The 21,755-nt window shown below is 45.6% G+C and overlaps 1 protein-coding gene across 1 annotated transcript; it reads right to left on the bottom strand.

Annotated features, from left to right (window-relative positions):
* Nucleotides 1-1,187: 1,187 nt before the first annotated feature.
* Nucleotides 1,188-17,810, bottom strand: DRGX (dorsal root ganglia homeobox). The gene is made up of 6 exons (XM_062496537.1): nt 17,777-17,810; nt 15,174-15,271; nt 14,577-14,678; nt 11,787-11,959; nt 11,359-11,471; nt 1,188-1,453 (listed from the first exon to the last, which is right to left on the bottom strand). The coding sequence occupies exons 1-6, from the start codon at nt 17,808-17,810 to the stop codon at nt 1,188-1,190; spliced, it is 786 nt and encodes a 261-aa protein (XP_062352521.1).
* Nucleotides 17,811-21,755: the final 3,945 nt, after the last annotated feature.

The raw sequence follows: 21,755 nt of genomic DNA, 5'->3' as shown, positions 1-21,755 counted from the left end.
GAAACCTGTGGACACACCTAAGGAATCTGCAAATGGCATCTGGAAAATTCAAGTCCATGTCAATAAATTTAAATCCACACGTGCAATTCCCATGGAAAATAATGTGAGACACCTCAGACTAAAATGTATACTATTCAGATTTTAGTCTGCTTTGCTTTGGGGAGGTTTGGGTGAGAGAGAAGACTAAATTTACTAAGGCATCCATTTCTCCTTTGTATTGTTCCCATTCTATAATAATTAATATCTTTTCATGCCTAGAATCACTACAACAAGTTTTCAGTAAACAGAATAGTCTAACGGATGGCATAAAGGAACATCCTTCAAAGCTTTATTTCCTCTTTATTAAACATAAAACATGGAAAAACATATATGCAGTCTTGCAATGAAGGATAATTATTGTCTTCCAGTCTCTTTTTCCAAGACAGTGATGTCAAAATACCCCCAGCTTTGTGCAGATCTAGAGACAATTGACTCTCCATTAAATAGCAGCAGTACTGTTTGAAGCTGTGAAAGCCACTCTGAAGTCATGTGTCTTTCATGTCTAACCCAGGGAATGGCAAGAGTAATACATTAATGTTCACACAGAAGCTAGTGCGAGGATTTTTGTCACAAGTAAACTGGTCACAGCAATTTCTCAGTAATCTATTCCATGGGAAGCTTCACTTTAAGAGAAATGAAAAAAAAAAAAAAGGAAAAAAATATGAAGAGTTTTGTTCTATTTTCTGCTTCTCTTACACCTGGATTGCCTGGGATAGGTTTGGTTGAAGTCAAAACAGAAAACAGCTGGCTGAATTGTGGTATGCCTGGATGTTCCTTCCCCTCTGTTGTGAGTGGTGGAGTAACTGGTGCCTGGGTGCATCTCTCACCCCAGAATTCACATCTGGAAGTGACGTGGTGCTTCCAGCCATCCATTTCATGCAGGATGGGAAGCCGAGATGTGCAGGAGCAAGCCAGGATCCTTTCAGTGTCCCTGGGACGTATGGGGCAGGGGGGGAAGAATAGAAACAGTTTCACGAACATTTCCAAACACAGATAGTGCTGATTAATCAAGGAAATGGACCTACAGCGACACAAGAAAAGCAAGGGTGCACGAAAGGCAACCAAAGAGGCCACTGAGCTGTGCCGGGTCCCCGTGATGGCCACGCTGCAGTTCACCCCGGAGCCCAGGGGCCAGCACCGCTCCGGGCTCATACGCTCTTCTCCCCTTCCATGTGCTCCTTGGCCGGAGAGGGCTGCTTGTCCTGGCTGGCCTCGGGGCCGGGTTTGGCAGGAGGAGCGGGGCTGCTGCTGGCGGCGGGCAGGAGGTTGGCGGACTGGAGCACGGCCTCCGAGTGCTCGCGCGCCTTCATGCGCAGCGCGGCCACGCTGGCCGTGCGGTTGCTTTGGCAGCCGTAGGTGGGCAGGAAGGAGAGGCCCATGGGGTCTGGAACGCAGCACGAGCACAGCGGGCTCCCTGGGGAGGAAGCAGAGAAGGCACCGTCACTGCTGGGGAAGGTCATGGGGACCGTCTGTTCCCTCCGCGGTCAGTCTGAAGAGGACAGAGATGGGGTGACCTTTAGTGGCTGCATTGACCTTGAGTGAGTACACAGGTGTTCTCTGGATCACTCGGGCTAGAAAACCCACATCCTGTTCTGCTGATCCTTCTGCAAGGAGGATCTTACACTGTGAGTCATCCAGGGTGACAGAGTGCAAGAGGGAAGCAGAGGCAGAAGTGAGCAGTGAAGTTCAGATCACACATGAGATTTCCTCATAAGCAAGGCTCAGCTCATTCCCTCCTCTCATATCAAGCTGTAGTACTGTGGCTGCCATCAGCCCCGTGCTGAAGATGTCCCCTGCCCTCCACCTGCACACTGAGCCTGACCAGTGTGGGCAGCAGCATCTGGTGAGTGAGTGTAGGGGTTCTGTCACTTATCTTTGCCTGAAAGATTACAGCAGAGAGAAGGGTGAAAATATGCCACTTGTTATGATGACCTTCTCCTATCTCACTGTAAAATGAGATATTTTCCTTGGCCAGGTCCCTGCCAACTACTGGCACCCTGTCTACAAGGCAAGAGTCTATTCTACCTTTACCCATTCAATGTCTGTGCTGCTTAAGGGTGACACCTCAAAGAGAACAGCCTCCAGAAGTGAGCCAAGGCTACCTAAAATTGCTGCTGTGATGCAGCTCAAGGGTCTCATCAGGAGAGACAAGCCAGAGCATCTCTACCCTGTCATTTGAGATATGTGGCTGTTCCAAGCAGCCAAGAAAACACTGGAGAGTGGAGGAAGTGATTCCTCTCTCTTGAAGCCAAAATCTTCCCTGCAATCCACTGACAGAGGCAGTCCTCACTCCACTAGCCACCTTCCTGAGATGGAACACTGCAGACTCTTCCTCTGGTTTCTCTTTGATAATGCTGGAGCTTGGGCCAAACAAGCACACCTGGAAGTGTAGGTTGATCAATGGGCAGGGCATGCAGTCCATCCAAAAAGCCACACTGGTACCCAGCTTAGAGGCATCTATTGAATGATGGAAAATGTGTCAGAGGAGAAGGATGGGGAGGCAGGGTGGGATGGCTGAGCTATTTCTTTAATTTACTCTCTGGTTAAAAAAACAGACACCATTAGTCACATTTTTCCAGGGGTCTTATAGGCCACGCCAACTCCACTTCCTCATGTACACCCCTGGCAAAAGCCTGTCGTTTGCTGAAATACTACTACCTTTCAACAAGAAACAGCCCAGCCACACACATCCTGACACAATGCAGTATCTTCCCCTGATCTTTCTAAGCCAAGGACTTGCTTTAATTTCTGCAGTTAATATTTGAGTTAAATGGCTCATGACTGAGTGATGGAACTAATAACCTACAGAGTTTTACACTTCTGTTCTTGGTAGCAACGGGTCAGCACCCATCTGCTAGGAATGAATGCAGCCAGTTGTTTGTTTCTAAGATGTTAGCAAGACTTCTCCACAGCAATTGCCAGAGATTTGCCTTTGCCAGCAACATTCAGGAAAAAGTATTCTTTCTATTTCAAAAAACAGCATCTACAAAGGACAACTTATTAATATAAATGGAAAGAACCCTTCTCTCTTTTAATGCTTCTCTGATAAAGCATATGATCAGCAGACCTACATTTCCATGGGTCCAGGCATTTAAGCACAAGCAAGTTTCAGCACTTGACTAAAATCTCTGCTTCTTTTGCTTTTAGCTCTAGGAAGCTCAGTCTTGAATTCTGTGGCTGTTTTGAGCAGGTCAGAAGGAGGGTTTATAATGATATCTACTCAGTAACACAACTTACAGTTTTTGCCACCACCAGCCATGCTCATAAAGTAACTTTTTTGCCCTGTAGATTCACAGCCACTGCTTTAACAAGAGGGAGGAGAGGCCCTTCAGAGTCCCCACAGTTTGCAGCAGGTCTTTTGCACCAACACCCACTATTTTCAGATTTTGCTCAGAGATGGGGGAGCCAGAAGGCCTGTGGGAGCATCACCTGCTTTCGCACTGCTGCTTTCTAACACAGACTGGATGAGGCTTTCAAGCACAGCTGTTCAGCTCCCAGGCTGAGGGGAGGGCTGGTCTGCGGTGCCTAATGCAGAACTGGGCACAGACATTGCTTAGTGGGAGGTGGCGAGAAGTGGAAAGCAGTCTCCCCTTTTTCAAAAATGCAGAAATCAACTCCATCCCCTAAGAATAATTTTCATTCCATTGTTTGAGGAATAAAATATTTATCAGTAATCAGTACTGGCCTAAGCGCTTTGCTTAATAATTAGCCCTGATATTACCTAGTGGCTCTGCGACCTGAGGGTGCAGTTACCTGTGGTGGAAACTAAGCTATCTCTAGCAATAATTCACCCATAAACCATTACGTTCTTTTCCACTGAGGTTAAAATACTTGCAAACAGCTCACACATGAAAAAAAAAGTTAAGTAAAAAGTTCCAGGGTCCAGCTAGAATAGAAGAGAATAGGATTTAGACCTGTTCCTTTTTAATGTATGTTGTAAAGAAAGTTGACTCTACCTTATAATCATCTGAATCTGCAGGAATTAAGTCTGCAGGAAGTAAGTCTGGTGAAGTGCACTGGACTTTGCCAGCACAAAGCCAGGACCAACTTGGACACTCAGGAGTCCAAGTCTCCACCTGCCCCTCACTCAGCCCACAATCTCCAGAAAAGTGGCTCTGACCAGGAAAGAGGAATCCATATACAGCAGGCAGCAGTGGTTTTTAGCATCTTACTGCAGTAGACCTGAGCCCACAGTGGGAAAGGAAGGAATTGTTCCTACTTATTTTGAATCCTCAGAGGGCTTCAGGCATGCAGCTCCCATCAAAATCAGTGAGGGTTCAGCTGCTAGTCCTAGATCTTGATGCAGCTCCCACCAACACCTGTGACAAGCTGAGATTAGTTTCACAGGATTTGTATCAAGTTGCTGTAGTACAGACAGGATACTGTTTGCTTTCTTTCAGGAACTTACTGCCTCCTGTACACAAAATTAAAATACAGAATTAGATTTCCATTAACTTACAGCAAATTCTGCTGGATTGATCTGAACCTCTTTCTATTTCTATATGAGATCATACTTTGAATGCTCAGCCTGAACATAAATACTTAATGTAATAAATACAGTCTGAAATATTTGATCCACTTGGCAGTTTAATTGATCTACTACAGAGACTGACAGGAAAAATTAAATTAGTTTTGTCTTGTCTCTGCCAACATCACATTTAAATTGTAACAATATTTGATCTACATTTTTTGTTGTGGACTCTTTTGTGCAGTTCCATGGTACAGTTTCAGGTGGGAAGAGAGGGATAGGAGTGGGGCAGATACTGATACATAAATATCAATATAAATTTTTGAAACTATATTTTTTATTTCAAGTCAATGGCTTAAAGAATTTAATGGGTAGTCTTTCCAAAAGGGAAACCCTGCATTCCTTTCCTCTTTTATTATTTGTGCATATTAGCATTGATATGGAAACCTGAATGACAACCTGACATGGAGGGAAGGAGAGAAATAATCCCATTTAAAATCCTCATATATCAATGCATGCTGTTTAGTTTTCAGAGAAAATATTATGTTTGATTTAATTATTGTTATCTTTTCATAGTAGTCACACTGTCTAGTCCCTTTCATAAGGATTGTAAGGTCAACAGCAACCTCAAGTTCATAGTGCTGATTACCAGTGGGAGCTGATTCAAAGGGAGCTCCCTCTTGCACTTCACAGATGACACCAACATTCTGTCTATTAAAGCCTAAGTCAAAAGCAGGAAACACAAAAGTGGCTCTATCCACCTTCTTGAGCTCAGAAACAGGAAGTTCAGAAAAAGAAAGGCATTAACTCAATGTCTGAAATAGAGAAGCCTCAGATAGTCCCAGTTTAATTTTGGGTGGCCTCAAGGCTGTTTGATTTATACTAGATGGTTTCTCCTTCTACTGAGAAACTAGTTAAATGTGGGAGGTACCCTGTGCTGCCCAGAGGCTGGAAAAGCACTTCAGAGATGACAGCAGAGTCCAAATGTTATAATTTCACATCTCTTTGGCTGTGACCCCTACATGACCAGTGGAAACAACAAATAATGGATTATCTGGCTCAACTGCTTTATCATCAGAAACCCTTTTGCCTAAATAACTCAAAACTGGAACTGGAGGATTCCTCCACTTAACATTCTCCTTTATTTGTGCCAATAGTACTCTCCAAACCAAAAAAAAAATCAGGAGTCAGGACTTGCCTGTTAGGGCAGGAAGGCTAGCAGCAAAGCCCATAAAAAAGCTGGGAGAACAGAACCAGTCCTTTGAATACTGTCAGCTAGGCACTCTCATCAACAGGAACCCTTGCCCAGCCAAAGTCCACTGACCTAATCAAGATTTGTCCTAGATGAGCAAATTCCAACCCATGGCTCCCATTTCCTACCCATGGCTCTTAGGCCTCCAAGTACCTGTGTATTTCCTAGTATTTGTGAAAAAGACCAAAAATCTCTACCTGTGAGGTAGGGCAGTGCTAGAGTTGGGGACCTGGGATATGGGAATCAAAATAACTTTCTCAAGGGGTGGGCATCTGGAGCAAACTAAAGAAATGTTTTAGATTCTCTGAAGTCAGAGTGGCAGATAAACTAGGAAAAATGCCAGACAAACTCACTTAATATATTGGCTATGTTACATTAGAAAAGTCAGGAAGTCCATAATTAAGAATGACGCTGAAAGTAAAGGACCCCAGGAGTTTTATTCCCGTTCACCACTCTTACAGTAAACAGTGGAGCTTCAATTCAGTAAATACCAGCTCAAGGGTGAGTTGGGTCCTTGAACACTTCTTTCATAGTGTTGGTAGGGGGAATTGCCCAATGGAACTGGGCAAACTCCTTTCATCTTTCCATAACAGAAATTGAAATGTAATGGACAGGCAGTTCTAGTTATATTTTAGGTTTTTTTCCTGGGTACTGCAATTAAGCCTCCCTAATATGAACAGCAGCCACGGTAGCAGCAAACCATAAAAGAGCTTAATCAACAGAGCCCTGCAGCACCCATTTGGATGTGTGTAATGCAATCGTGCTTCTCTATCAGTGGTGTGGAAGTGCCGTGAAAACCAACTGAGCTATAACGTGCACAGAGCAGAGCTGTGGGTGAATTATGAAAGTAATTCCCTGGCAAGTGTAATTATTTCTCTCCTCATACACTTCACTCATCATGGGGTCTGGGGAAATTTCAGCAGAACATAACAGACAAGCTCTTGGCCTCAGCCACCAGAATGGTAGAACACATCCGCTGAAAAACGGAGATTCTTGTTTACACCCATTAATAACATCTTCTACATTAATGAATTGCATCCATGCTGTCATCCATTAAGAAGGTACTTTGAGGTCTCTCTCTGCACAGAACACTAGCTTCTCCAGATGACTCTATAGTTATACAGCCCATAAATAAAACAAGTATTTTCCCTTCATCTTTGAGGTCTGCAATTAAATCTACTAAATGGACTGCAGATGCCTGGCTTACAGTAAGTGTTTCATCTTGGAAGATCATGGAACTGTCGAAGTCACCACAATGAAGTAGCATAGTTGTCAAATCAGGGCAATTTGAGAGAGTAATGAACATCAGAAATTTCATCTCTGTGAGTCAACCTTTTTCCTGAGTATGGGCAGTGGTGAAGCACTAAGCCCCTGAAGTAGGAAACACTGTATACCCCAGAAATTATGACCTTGTGCTAATTTTTCAAATGAGGAATTGTATTTCCTGACAGAATAGTACACAGGGAGATGATACAGTAGTTAACACATGCTTGCTACTGAGTACAGTCTCCAATGTGCTGAACTTCAGAGAGTCAGGAAAAGGTCTGTTGTATTACTGAACAGAGAATATTTGATAGAAGCAGAGTAAAACTGTGCAGTGATAATATACTCATCTCTGGAAAAGTCTGTATTCTGAATAACAGTTCTCTTTGCATAGTATAGCCAGGCCATTTTATTAACAGAACATCCTGAGGTGCCAATATCCTCACTTTGATGGAAAAAAAGTCTCAGTCTCAGAGACAGCTGAGTTTATGGGGCATAGGGCCTAGGGAAAATAGCTTTCTTCTCCTTCATCAGAGCAGTCCTGGTCTCCTGCTCCAATAATATCCTTATATCCTGAAAGTGGCACATGTGGGGTCCAGAGCCACATGAGGCAAGCCTAACAAGCACTTCACAGTCTTTCCAAAAGCAAAGTTGCAGGCTTAGTCCCTGCCCCAGATAAGGCTGTCTTAAGATTTCCTGTCTCTTGTAGACCAACTTCACCCGCAACTATTACATCTTTGTACTACAAATTAGATTACAGTACCTTGTGGCCTAAGCATTTTACATAGCTTTGGAAACCTGAGTCTGGAGCCAAGCAAAGTCAGAGAAAGAGAGGTATTAGTTTTTTTACTAAAGATGGAGAATTCTCAGATGACAGAATGAAAGTGGTCCCTGAGAGCATAAAATAATTATTAATTGCTTACATCACCATCATTACTTGTTATCCACTGTATTGATTTTAATTGTCTCCTTCTAAAGCATCAGTAAAATATTATTCACTGACACCAGTCAAGTGTTGGCTCACAAGTCCAACAAAGCACATCTTGTCTCCTCAAAAGAGTAAGAAAACAGCCCACACGTCCTGGTAGAATGTGATGTGCTGAGAGTACTCATTTTTTTGCAGGCAGCTCTTATGGCTGCACTGAAGAATGTGATTCCCTTTACTAGCCAGGATCATTCTCCCAGTGGTGGGAATACATATCTATTTACAAGTTACACATAGAAGAGCTGCATTTGGTTTGACACTTGCATAGACGAAATCAGGGTCATGCATCCTTTTGTAGTGAAATAATGCTTTGATTCTGGACCAACTATTTTGCTTTCAGAAGCACAGAGAATTCCAGGTAGTTTCAAAGCATGGCTGACACAAGACAGATAATGGGAAGACCTCTCAGTCATTTCACTCTTCAATAAAACTTGCAAAATTTTGGAAAACCTTTCTACTTGCTGGATTTTCCCTTATCCAAGCAATCCAAAATACCAGCAACTCATAACTTTATGCCCTGCGCTGAGTTTTATGGGGTTCGTGTGACATAAAGTCCTATGCCTCCAGATTGACTGTGGCAGGCTTCTGGCATAATTTCTGCAGCAAAATGCAACTAGATTTTCAAGGGATCAAGACTTATAAGGATATATACTATTACCCACATGCACACAGCTCCTGTCTCAAACAGAAATTAAAAGGGAGAATTAAACAAACTGAACAAAGACAGTCACATTAGGTTTGTGAACACTCTGTCTCTCCCTGCCCTTTCCTTCTTTCCCACAACCATTTTCTTTTCCTCCAGATTGACACATGAGCTTGGTTGTGCTCTCAAATACTCCGGTTTAAATGAGCCGTCATCCACCTGGAATTTCCATACCAAAAAAACTAAACTGTCCATTAGGCCTGTGATACCTTTGGGCCTCTCAGAAGCTCTAGAGATTGCCCTGGTCACCAGCTAACAGAATCAAAGCTCAGTGACTGCTGTGCACAGCCCTACCCCAGCCCAAGTGAATTACACTTGGAGAAATGGGGAAAGAGGAACTTGTGGAGATGAGCCAAGGAAGAAGGACACAATACTCCATATATCAATACCACAAGAAAGATATTGCAATTATTCTCTACTTGTATATATCAGATTTGGTCCCTCATATGAGTTCTTCCCCCTTAACCCCAAAGTCAGAATCTGACATTACTAAGATCTTGCAGCAGAGCTGGCAGCAGAAGAAAAAGAGCTCCTCTCAAAGCAGCAGCTCAGACTACCAGTTCCCTGCAAGAGTAACAATACACTGACAGGCACAGGCAGCTCCTGGTACGTGGAAAGGCAGATGCACAAATCTGTAACTGGATTTCATACAATCAAAATATACTGCTTTATCCTAGTCCCCTTGCATGTACCTGGAGCTTTCTAGTGCCAGGCAGGAAATATAAAACAGATATTTCAGGAATGAACTGCATGCATAACTAACAACATTCACCAAGACAATATGCAGGCATCTGATAATTGACCATTCCTATACCAACTGTATAAATAGAAAGTCTCTATTTACATTTGGGACCAGTTCTTCGGGGACACTCTCTCTTAGTCTGGGCAACTGACTATTTAATATCTACAAAAGATTCAGGAATAGAACTTCTTCTGCCCCTAGGTTGTAAAATTTCAATCAAGCAAAAAAGATCTAATTATTAGTTTCTCAATTTATTGGCTAAGCTGTAAAATCAAAGAGTATCAAGAAGTCTTCCAAATAAATAAAATGACAAACAATCAAACAAAAACAACAAGAAAACCCAATCCAAAACAAACAAAACCCAACCAACTAAAAATACCAACCCCTCATGACAATTCTTAAATTTTTTTTATTATTTCATTTTGCTTGGCTTTTTGTTTATTTGGGTAATTTTTTCTTAAAATGTAGTGACATGTAAACAAGAAACAACTGAGAACACACATTGATGCATTTAGTCTTGATCATGCTTGAACGTAAATTTTAAGGACAAACCCCCCCTTATTTCCATTTAAATTATTTACTGAACACAACCCCTTTTCCACACTTTTCAGCCTGTCTGGGACCACATTCATCAATGAACAATTTTCTTGCCTGAAAGATTTCAGCTGTATTTACTCCAGAGAGTCTGTTCCTGTCTAGTGGAAAAAGTCAAAATTCACAGTCCCATGACTTCACAAGGCAGAGATCAAGAGGGCTCAGGCACTCCAAACAGCTGCTGCCCACTTAAAGGTGACAATAAGCCTTTTAGGGTTCAGGTCACACCTGTGCATGCTTTCTTGATTCAAAATTCCAGGTCCCACACCTACCAAAAGAGCAGTAACTGTGTGGTGTGGCTGGCTTCAGCTTTTTTCAAAAGACTGGAGGGAAGGGCGTGCATGGAGCAGGACACTGAACTTAACACACAACTCAGGAATTCCAAACATTTGCTTCAAGAATATACCTTGGCAGTGCATACCAGGAGCATGATGGATGCCAGAGAATATAGTGAGATGTATTAGAGGACATTTTTCTTTACAGGGGGAGGTCTTTAACTGAGAAACTTTCTGCACCAGTTTTTGCGGCACATTGGGACACAGAGTAAATGTATATGCCTCTTTGTGCTTGGCACTGCTATGAGGCTTTGCATCCTATAAATCTATAAATTGAATTCATCCTGCTTACACCCTTAGTCTTATAAATTGTTAGACTAAGAACAGCTAATGGATGAGTAGATAATTTATTTTTAAAAGATGCATACTGCTGCTTTTTGGAAACTGAAAGTATATAGACACCGGGATGTACCCTTCCTGAAGCCTGGATCCCAGGTCATGAGGAATTACTTTGTATCCCTCCCCAGCCCCCAAGAACATGCTTTATTCAAGTTCTCAAAGTAACTTCTCTACTGTCCAAGAAGAGAAAGGCCTGGATTGAGCAGAGATGCACTGCAAAGGAAACCACATGCAAAGAGCAGATGAGGCACCAGTAATGGTGCCAGGTACTACATAATGCAAAAGGATGTATAACTAATTTATTAGAATAAATTTAATTCTTTAAAAAAAAGCATATACAACAAAAACTCTCAAGGAGCAAGCCCTACCTGTCTTACTCCTTCAGAGAAACCCTGACCTCACAAAAAGTAGCTGTCAGAGTAAAATGAAGCAGTTTTTCCACAAATGATGCTACACAATACAACAGGAGACTTGCTTTGGTACGTGCAGCATCGGTCGGTGCAAATACTGCCAACCTAAAGAGAAAGAGGGATCTGCCATTTCCCCAAGGTTTCCTCACAGAGGGCAGTGGGGCCATGCCACTTAGCTTGAAAGGGATGGTCCTTGAGCTTTCCCCTAAGTTAAATAAAGTAATTTACCTTTTAGAGACGCGACATGGGATAAAGCCTGTGCGTAGGTGGCTGTGTTGAGAAGAGTCCCCGGCAGGCAGGAAGGGAAAAAAGGTCCTGTAGGACCCACTGCTCGACTCAGGCTGACAGAGAAAAAAAAAGACTTCCTTACAAAACGAGAACCAACAGATTCCATTTGTGCATGCACACAAACACATTGGTGTCACAGCACACAACTAGACGTGACCCAGGCAGGAGAATATCAGTCTCCCACAGCCAACACCTCCTCAGCATCTCCACAGGGGACAGTGAATTGCACAAGAAACATTTCTAAATTTCTCATTTTCTAAAGATTATACCTGTAGGTCAAGGCATAGCAGCAAATCTGCACGCACGTACACGCATACAAGGCATTCTTGACCCAGAGACAGGCAGCTGATATAAGGTATTACTCTTACCTCTGCTGGATCTCCAGACCCTCCTTTTTATTCCTGGTTTGATCTGCTGGAGAAGGGGAATTTAAATTCCTTGCAGGAGGTGCCACCTCAGCCGTGATTTCCTTAGAGCCTTCTTGGTCCGAGGCACCCCTCTCTGTTTTTCTCCATTTAGCCCTTCGATTTTGGAACCACACCTGGAGCGGGAGAGCAATCCCAGGTGAAAATCTTGTTTAGTGAAACTTGAAGCAAGGGCATTGTAAATTGTTACTCTAGTGAAATCTGGCATTTAGTATCTTGGCTAAATCTTCCTCTTATTTTGTATCCCCATTGCTATTCTAGTTGAGTTTTAGGATTACATTTGTATCTGTAATATTTCTGCATCTGGAAAACAAGCCAGAAATGTCTAAAGACATTCAAAAGGCATGTCACAACAAAAATTTTAAAACCAATAGTTTTGATACTACTGTGCCAGTTAGCAAAGCATTTCATCACAAGTCTTTACAGACACATTTAATTCTCACTGATTTCTAGGCTTTAACACATCTAAAAGCCTTTTTACAGGGATGGTGTTAAGTATGTATCTAAGCATTCTGATGAAAACATATATATACATGTCTTTACATCTACTGCTGCTAGAATCAGAGAGGTTAGAAATTAAAGGGTGTGTATCTGGCCATCTTATCCAGCCCATTTTCTGACTTGCTGCTCTTTCTCTTGTGGCCAGTCTGCTTTCAGAGGACCCAAAAGCTGATTGGTATTAATTTTGGAACATCATTCTGCAGTTCAATAATGTGGCTGTGCAACTGCCCCCACCTCAGGCCACACTATGACCTCAGAATTGAACACCAGTTTCCTAATCTTATTTTTTCCCCATATGCCAAACAAATATCCATATTCTTAATTTTATCGCCTGACTTTTAGACTAAAATATTTTTTTTCTATTAACCTTGGAGTTGGTATGCTGAAAGCACCATGTTTGAGGTGGAAAATACCAAGCATCTTTTGAGGTCAGAAAATCCACATTTTAATACATGAATTCAAGTATAGGATAAATTGTTATTATTATTCTTCTCCTTCTCCAATTCCATTTTAGTTAGCTTCCTTTTAATTGCATGTATCAGCAAACATTGAATAATGATTTTATCTATATTCTAAATTTAGAGCAGTTAAATGCAAAGCAAAATGCAGACACTTTCTTGTGTCTTAATTGAATGAAGGTCACAGCTATAACAATATTTAATTGAGCTATTTTTCATTATCATATTTTAATGACTTTGCACTGACAGTTCGCCTGCTTCTGAGGAAAGAGCATGATGAAGTCGTTTATTTCCCTATTTAGTTATTGTTTGACAACATCATCTTCGATTAAGACTCTGCTTTATAGCACATTAATCATATTTGAATGAGCAAGGGGTATAAATGTAAACATATCTCCCATCCTCTGTGTTTCCCCATGTCCCTGCATGAAAGCAGGCTAAACAAATGCTTGCATCTATTGTCTGTTTGCATAATGGCCAACAACAAGGCTAAACACCAGTCCTCAGCAATCTAATTGTCACCACCCCTATCTCACCCTTGCACCTTTCAGGAAGAAGTTATGATCTTCCACTTCTGAATGCTCAATAATTGTCCCATTTATCTCAATTTGCAGTTCAGTCTTTAGGCACCAATAGCCAAAATGCCATTTTTTATTATTTTTTTAAGCCGGTACCTACAATGCAGTGGTAAAAGGAGATTTTCATTTCCAAATAATAATCAGTTTAATTTGTCCACATATGACCAATGATTCATGTTCAGATTTAATAATCAGGATCACATAATCTGATTATAGGAGAAATAATTTGTTTACAATCCCCAATTTACTGTGGTGAATTCCATTATCTCTCTTCAGCCATTGGGTTTTAAGAGATACTAACATGACCCTAGGGAACAAAAGGCAAGCTATTATATTTCCTACAATTAGATCTTTGCATAGTCTTAACCCCAAGCACCTAAATAAAAAAAAAATAAAAAGAACAGCATGCAGAAAAGCCCCATAAATAAAAATTAATGCATAATTGTGTTCAAAAAATGGTTTGCAACTCTGTGGTGGATGCCTGAAGAGTTACAGGGATCCATCTCTGACAACTGCAGGACTGCTTCTCTTAGCAGAGCATGTGCACATACATATGGACTGGATATGGAAAAACAAACATGGAAAAAAGAAAAAAGAAACAAGGAAAAAAGTGAGGAGAAGGAAGAAAGGAAGGGATGGAAAAGCCTGGCTGTGGAAAGCACAGTCGTGGCAAATGGCATTTATTGGATCATATTAAAGGTCTGGGAATTGCTCTGCAGGCTCTTTAGCTGCCTAAATTAAGTGTTTAGAAAGAAGGAGAAAGGGAGAAAAGTTGAAGAGGTGCAGAAGCTTTGTTCCAGGCAGCTGGGCTCCCTGCAGTTCACTAACCCCACTGCTCGACACTGGTCATAGTTGCTTTGGAGAGTCACGTCTCAGCTCTTTTCTCTGCACCACGCCCCCCCTCCAAAAGCAAGGAAATGGATGTGCATTGATGTAATTTAGTACCTTGGAGACGCGGACAAATTAGTGTAGAACATTATCACTAGTTAATTATGAATGACCGATTAATCAACCTAATCTAATATTCCACATTATGTTGATGTTATTAAAGTGCATCATGAAAATGACAGATCGTCTTCATTTGCGTTCTTTGGCCAAATGTGCACTCTGCAGTCATGATGTCAAATAAGAAAAAAAAAAATTAAAAAGTTTGCCAGTTTGAATAGCTGAGTTCAGTAATTCCCCAGGATGTTTACCTGCACCCTGGCCTCCGTGAGGTTGATTTTCAGAGCCAGCTCTTCACGAGTGAACACATCTGGATAATGGGTTTGAGCAAAAACAGCTTCCAGGGCCTCGAGCTGATGGAGGGAAGGAGAGCAGAGATCCGTAAGGGATCCATGAGAGATCTGACCACCCCACAGGGGTGTCTGCTGGGCACGGATGAGGATGGGATCTGCCCTGCAGATGGGCAGGCAGGATGGGGCTGGCATGGCACGGGGCATGGAAGCAGGCAGGAGCAGGCAGGGAGCAGGCAGGGAGCAGGCAGGAGCAGGCAGGAGCAGGCAGGGAGCAGGCAGGGAGAAGGCAGGAGCAGGCAGGAGCAGGCAGGAGCAGGCAGGGAGCAGGCAGGAGTAGGCAGGAGCAGGCAGGGAGCAGGCAGGAGCAGGCAGGAGCAGGCAGGAGTAGGCAGGGAGCAGGCAGGAGCAGGCAGGAGCAGGCAGGAGCAGGCAGGGAGCAGGCAGGAGCAGGCAGGAGCAGGCAGGAGCAGACAGGAGTAGGCAGGAGCAGGCAGGAGTAGACAAGCAGGGGGCAATGGGTGCAGAGGCCAAGGGCAGAGAGCAGCGGGCTCCTACCTGCTGCAAGGTGAAGGTGGTGCGGTTGCGGCGCTGCTTCCTCCGCAGGAACCCGTCGTCGAAATCGCCGGCGGAGTGACCTCCGAAGGGGGCAGCGCCTGCGGGGCACAGAGAGCCGCCTTAGGGGCCGCAGTGCCCGGGGGCACAGAGCCGGGGCACGGACCTGTCGGGCGGGCAGTGCTGCCCCATCTCCGCTGTGCTCTGGGGCGCCGTATGGTTCTGCCTCCCGGAGTTCACCCCAACCCGGGAAAACAACATTTTTCGGGCCAGCTGTGCTTTAAAGGGACGAAGAGACGAAGCTTTGACCGAGGCGTGCGGCCGGCAGCTCCCAAAGGCCCTGCCCGGGTGCCGAGGGAGCCCTGCCCGCAGGGGAGGCAGCAGGACCGCTGGCAGGTTCCTCCCCATGCACCCCGCGGGAGCGGCCGAACCGGACCCGTCTGCTCGCCCTGGCTTCTGGAGGAGAACGGGAAGCTCGGGACAGGGCAGCTCCGGGGGTTTGTCCCCAGGCAGAGGTCGGGAGAGGGCAGATGGATGCCCACCGGGATGCCAACCACGTTCCATGGAGCGGAGCCTGGCCTTCGTGGCTCTCCCGGTCACACATCGTCCCTGCGTACCCGTGTTGAAATGTGTCACTCCCTTTCTGTTCGCTGACAAAACAGGCTACAAAAACCACAAACAAAACAAAGCAGACCAAAAAACCGCTCAAAACTTAAACCAAAGAAAAAAAAATAAAAACAAACCCCCAAAAAATAAATAAAACAAAACAAAAATAAAAACCCCAAACCAAAACCCACACACGAACAAACAAAACCAAACCAAAATAAACCCTCATGGAAGAGAAAAGTACCCGAGCCCCCGGAAGCGCTGCTGAGTGTCCCCATGACCCCACTCGCAGACCTGACCCTGGAGTGCTCTGGGGTACGTGGGCTGGAGGTCATCGCTCATCTTGCAGCATCATTTGGAAGATAAACACGGCCCCGAGCCCTCTCCCCGCACATGTGGGCCTGGGAGAGGCTCATCCGGGAATAAAGCACTGTCCCTGTGACCCCCAGAATGCGGTCTCTTCCCCGCGGCACCGGGACTCCCCGGCTGCCCAAACGCTGGCCGGACAGAGCATTTCTGTTTCAGCTTCTTTGGTTTGATGATGGGCGGGTGGGGGGGATCTGGACAGAGGTGTATTTTTTCTTTTTTTCTTTTTTTTTTACTTCTGATGCCCAACGCTATTTTCACCCTTTGGCAGGACAGATTGTCCTTTCCTCCCGCCCAGCTGCTGCCCAAGCCCGGGAGAGCGAGGGGCCGGTCCCGGACACCGCCGGGAGAGGCTGCAGCCTGCTCCCCGCCGAACATCCTGCTCGGGCCGCCGAACACAAGCACCGGCCCCTCGTGCCACAGGAGAAATAAACACACAACAAACAAACAAGCAAAAACAAGAGCACTTTTCCAAAGCTGTCTACCAAAAAGTTGCAAACAAAACCGCCAGAGAGCTCGGTGGCACCGGCGGGAGGGACCCTCGCCCTGTCCTGCCTAGTCCGGCTCCCCTGTCCCGCCCGGAGAAAACTTTGGGGAGCGAATATTCCAGCCAGGACGCACAGACCGGGTCCGCTGAACCTCGGGAGCTGTGCTTAAAGAAGGGCTGACCCTCCCCCGAAGTGGGATGAAACAGCTGGACCACTTCTTCCTGCCGCGCCGCCGCAGGAAAAGCCCCTTTCTGGGCGGGTGAGGCCCGTGCCAGGAGCGGGGTGGCCGGGCCAGGGGGTTTTACGGGTCGCTTTCCCCGCCGTGCAGCCCCGGGAGCGCCCGCCGGGAGCTCCGGGGATGCTCCGCGCACTACTACTGCCAGGGGGCCCTGGGCATCTGCGGGGGTGGGTGACACCGGGAAAGCCTGAAGGCTGCTAGTTTTTTTAAAAAGGACATCAACAACAACAATAATAATAGTAAAATTTAAAAAGTCTCTGACCAATAACACAAAGAAAAACATCCTCCTAAATATTTATTTTCCGCCTTTTTTTTCCTTCTGTTGTACCTCATTTTTCCCCATCCTCCCGCAGAATGTTTGCAAAATAGCATTAAAGATTTATGCGGTCCCTTTGGCTTGAGGGAAGAGGCGTGATCACGTCCTGAAAGTGTCCCGATTACAGCCATGACATCAACATCTGTGCTGGGAGGGGAGAAAAGCATCTCTCTCTTAGCCTGAGGCTCAACTGCGGGATCGCTATCCACAGAGGGGAGGCAGGTGGCAAAATGACAGGGGTGGGGGTGTAAAACCAAGCCCTTTCCAGCAGGCATTCAAATTAAAAAAAAAAAAAAAAAACCAACAAAAAACGAACACGTTAAAAAAACAGTCATGCAATCCTTCTTTCCTTTCTCTGACAGAAGGGGAGAGCTAGGAGGGGGAAGGGGGATAGGGTTGTATTTTCTTGAGGAAAAAGATGCTGTTTAGTTGTCTCTGTAAATTTGCATCTTATCCCAGCACGTATTTGCACGCGACAGTCGTGGCGCAATTCCGGTCACAGTTTCTCCCTCCGTCCCTAGCGCACCCCCCGCCCACAGACACCTCGAAGTTCATCTGCTGTGCTTAAACATCTCTGTGCGACAACACTCACCCTCTAGTTGCGGGGGGCAGTGGAAGTAGAACATGGCCCTGCGGCTGGGTGGGCGCCCGCTGCTCGCAGCTGCGAGCCCGACGGCGGCCGGGAGCGGGACCGGGAGCGGGACCGGGAGCGGGACCGGGAGCGGGACCGGGAGCGGGGCAGGGATCGGGGCAGGGAGCGGGGCCAGCCCGCGGGGCTCCCGCGCAGCCCCCGCACCGACGGACCGGCACCAGCTCCCCGGTCGGGCACCGCGATACACCGCCGAGGTGACTCCTGCAGACCTGGAGACACAGAGGGAAAGAACGGAATAGGTGAAGAGCCAGAAGAAAACACCTGAGGAAACTAATTGACAACCCTAAAGCCCATCCCAGAGGAAGAAGAGAAAGTAGTGTCTAACCCTGAGCAACGAATTAAAAAAGCCAAAGGCAGAAAACTCCGTGGTTGGTATACAGTAATCAGAATCGGCAAAACTTTGTTGGGTGTTTTTGTTGTTTTGTTTTTTGTTTTTTTTTTCCTGCCCAGAATAGCAGACTGTGCCTCACTGTGTTCTCCCATCCATCCATCCATCCATCCATCCATCCATCCATCCATCCATCCATCATCTATCTATCTATCTATCTATCTATCTATCTATCTATCTATCTATCTACCTACCTATCTCAAATATGCCGTTACGGAGCAAGTAGTTACATAAAGAAAAAAAAAATGTTTGTAGGTAAGATTGAACTGCTTAATAGAAAATCTAAATTATTCTGCCTAAATTAAACAGCAATAAAACCTAAAAGCTGCCTTCTTTTTAAAGCATCTAGCACACTGGGAGCCAATGTCCTCAGCAAGGAAAAAAACCCCAAACAACAATTCAAATTTATATGCAGTCATATTAAAAACAAACAGACAGACAAAAAATCCAGAAGGTACATTAATATAGTAATCCATACCTAAACCGAACAGAAGTAAAAATCACCGGTAAGGTTTGGGGTGTTTTGCTTTAGAATAAGGCGCTGTGAGTTGTTGGCTGCAGAGACAGAAGGGCTCTGTGGAGTTCTGGAAGTGGCCAGATGTCTTTATATCTGTCTACAGCATGCTCTGCCTCTCAGCACTTGCCTTTATAATCTCACGCATAATTGGCCTTAATCTGATTATTTCCAGCGCTGTCTACAGTGAGTAACTTGGATAGGTCTATTGGGCCCTACAAATGGCCCACGTGGTGTGCCGAGCAGGGGGGTGGAGAGGATGAAAAGAAAAAAAAACCCCGTAATTTCTCAGCAAACGCCAGGAATGTGAACGGCAACAACACAGTCCCATTATTTTCTGAGCGCTGGCGCTCCGGGGCTCGCAGCCCCCCGCGTGTCCCCCCAAGGGCCGGGGTGCCCCCGCCGCACCGAGCGCTGCCCCGCCGCCCGCACCCCGGCGCTGCCGGAGCGCCCAGTAATTGCCGCCGGATGGGTTTTGGGGGGGCCGCTCTGCACACGCCTCGCCTTTCCAAGCGATCGTACCACGGCAAAGTTTGATTTTGTTCGCAGCGAGGGGTCTCTGGATTTATGCTCGCTTCCCGTCTGCAAATGATATGCGGCGGGACCCTTCGCAATTACTTTTAAAATGCATCCGAGACATAGGCTCAGCGGAGAGAGATGGCCCTTGCCTCAGCCCGGGTGAAAATTAGACTTTAAAGTACCCAGATGAAATTTTCAAGTCAGGGACGCGGGATTGGATCAAATCACATAAACTGCAAAAAAAGCAAGTATAATGGCGCATAATTGGTTCTGTAATAGCATTACACAAGGATAATAGCCTGTTATGGCCCCCTGCACATTAAGTGCTTCCCTGGCGTAAAGCCTTTATGATATTAAAGGGGGAATATAATGATATTTTGGTTATTAAATGCGTGTAATTAATTTATGCACCACTGAAAATAAAGTTGGTATTATGACCCACTCAAGATGCATCAGAAGATGTAAGTCAGACAACTGTTGATAAGTTCTGGTGTCTATGTTTCGTCTAGACTGCTGATTTTATTTTGGAACAATTGCTTCTCCGGCAGACTACACAAATTTAATATTTTATAAAGATTGTAATGTTCTGTGCAGGAAGGGCGAGCAAATCTACACAGGCTCTCTTAGATCTGATGGGAGTTTAAAGACAGCACATTCATACCAGAGCAAAGGAGATGGATACAGGCAATACAGGTGCAGAAATAGTGATTTTGAAGTGATGATGTCTTTGGAAAGTTGATTCTGTGTATATGATCTCATTAAATAAACACTAATAAGCCTTAGAAATATCACCTGCTCTGTCTTTTACATTAGGCATAGTTGTGGAAATTCCCCCAATGCATATTCAAGTTGAAGTTATGTTTCCATTCTGTGAAGCATTATTTTAGCAAAGCAGGGCAAAAAATAATTTGACTGGAGATACAAATCCGTTTGATCTGATCGTATCTTATCCATTCCCTTATAATTTTAGCATAGTAATAACAGATGTAGAAGGTAGTCTTCATGTGTTCTTTATATGTTTACATGTCTACAGACACACTTTTAGGAATATCTTTGTTTGACAACATATATTTGCTCACCATCCAGGCAAGTCTCTGAGCAGTAAAGTGTACTATGAATTGAGATGGCTTTTACAGCACCATGCAAAATCGAAGAACCAATGTTCTGAATCTGACTGCACTCGATAAAATAGCAGCACAAGCTTTAGGTCAAGTAACCTTAAAAAGAAGGCCATGACGCAGGGGTGCTGCCTGGATCTCCCCTGCCAGTCTCTGTCTCCTGAGCTTTAAAATCCACACAGGGCCAGTACTGCAGGATCCCTTTGCACAGAGACAGATGTGCATTTTCCTTTTTCTCTGACGTTGGGAAGAGAAGAGTGAGATAGTGTTTTATCATAAGAACCCCTGATAAAATAATAATAACTTCATTATGGCGCTCTCAGGCCTTGCTCTACTGAGGGGGCTGCATTGCTGTTTTGGCTCCAAGGTTCACTTTCCACAGCAGTTTGAAGCCTGCAAGTTCAGCGTATTACAGGAGGGGGAGAAGGCGGAATGGAGCACGGGGAAGGGCTCCAAGTCTCTGCTTTTTAAATTGAAGCAGAAGAACGCTGAGCAGGTCGAGACTCAACTTTCTCCCACGGACCAGCAGCTGCAAAACAAGGAGATAACTAAGCAATATATAATCCCCCACCCCTCGCCAGCTCTGTGTCTGTTTAATTTTAATGTTTGAAACGCGGGGCTGACATAATTAAAAGTTAGCGCTGGGGCGACCTGGGCGCTACTCTCGGGCGGACGGAGCCCCGGGGCGGCGGCGCTTCAGCACCACGGAGAGCGCCCGGAGCTCCGCGCCCGGCCCCGCTCCGTGCTCAAACCCCGCTCTGTGCTCAAACCCCGCTCCGTGCTCAAACCCCGCTCTGTGCTCAAACCCCGCTCCGTGCTCAAACCCCGCTCCCTGCTCAAACCCCGCTCTGTGCTCAAACCCCGCTCCGTGCTCAAACCCCGCTCCGTGCTCAAACCCCGCTCCCTGCTCAAACCCCGCTCTGTGCTCAAACCCCGCTCCGTGCTCAAACCCCGCTCCCTGCTCAAACCCCGCTCCCTGCTCAAACCCCGCTCTGTGCTCAAATCCCGCTCTGTGCTCAAACCCCGCTCCGTGCTCAAACCCCGCTCCGTGCTCAAACCCCGCTCTGTGCTCAAATCCCGCTCTGTGCTCAAACCCCGCTCCGTGCTCAAACCCCGCTCTGTGCTCAAACCCCGCTCCCTGCTCAAACCCCGCTCTGTGCTCAAATCCCGCTCTGTGCTCAAACCCCGCTCCGTGCTCAAACCCCGCTCCGTGCTCAAACCCCGCTCCGTGCTCAAACCCCGCTCCGTGCTCAAACCCCGCTCCGTGCTCAAACCCCGCTCCCTGCTCAAACCCCGCTCCGTGCTCAAACCCCGCTCTGTGCTCAAATCCCGCTCCGTGCTCAAACCCCGCTCCCTGCTCAAACCCCGCTCCCTGCTCAA

This window comes from Cinclus cinclus, chromosome 7 (assembly GCF_963662255.1).
Source record: "Cinclus cinclus chromosome 7, bCinCin1.1, whole genome shotgun sequence".
Taxonomy (NCBI): Eukaryota; Metazoa; Chordata; class Aves; order Passeriformes; family Cinclidae; genus Cinclus; species Cinclus cinclus.
The sequence above is the reverse complement of the archived record's forward strand: the minus strand, read 5'-3'. Positions and strand labels throughout refer to the sequence as shown.

What these genes read in the sequence shown, in the direction of transcription:
- DRGX (XM_062496537.1), bottom strand. Translation starts at nt 17,810, where the DNA reads ATGTTCTACTTCCACTGCCCCCCGCAACTAGAGG. An exon ending in CTGCCCCCCGCAACTAGAGG is followed by an intron (nt 15,272 to 17,776) that starts GTGAGTGTTGTC and finishes TGTGCCCCGCAG; the next exon opens with GCGCTGCCCCCTTCGGAGGT. An exon ending in CCACCTTCACCTTGCAGCAG is followed by an intron (nt 14,679 to 15,173) that starts GTAGGAGCCCGC and finishes TCCCTCCATCAG; the next exon opens with CTCGAGGCCCTGGAAGCTGT.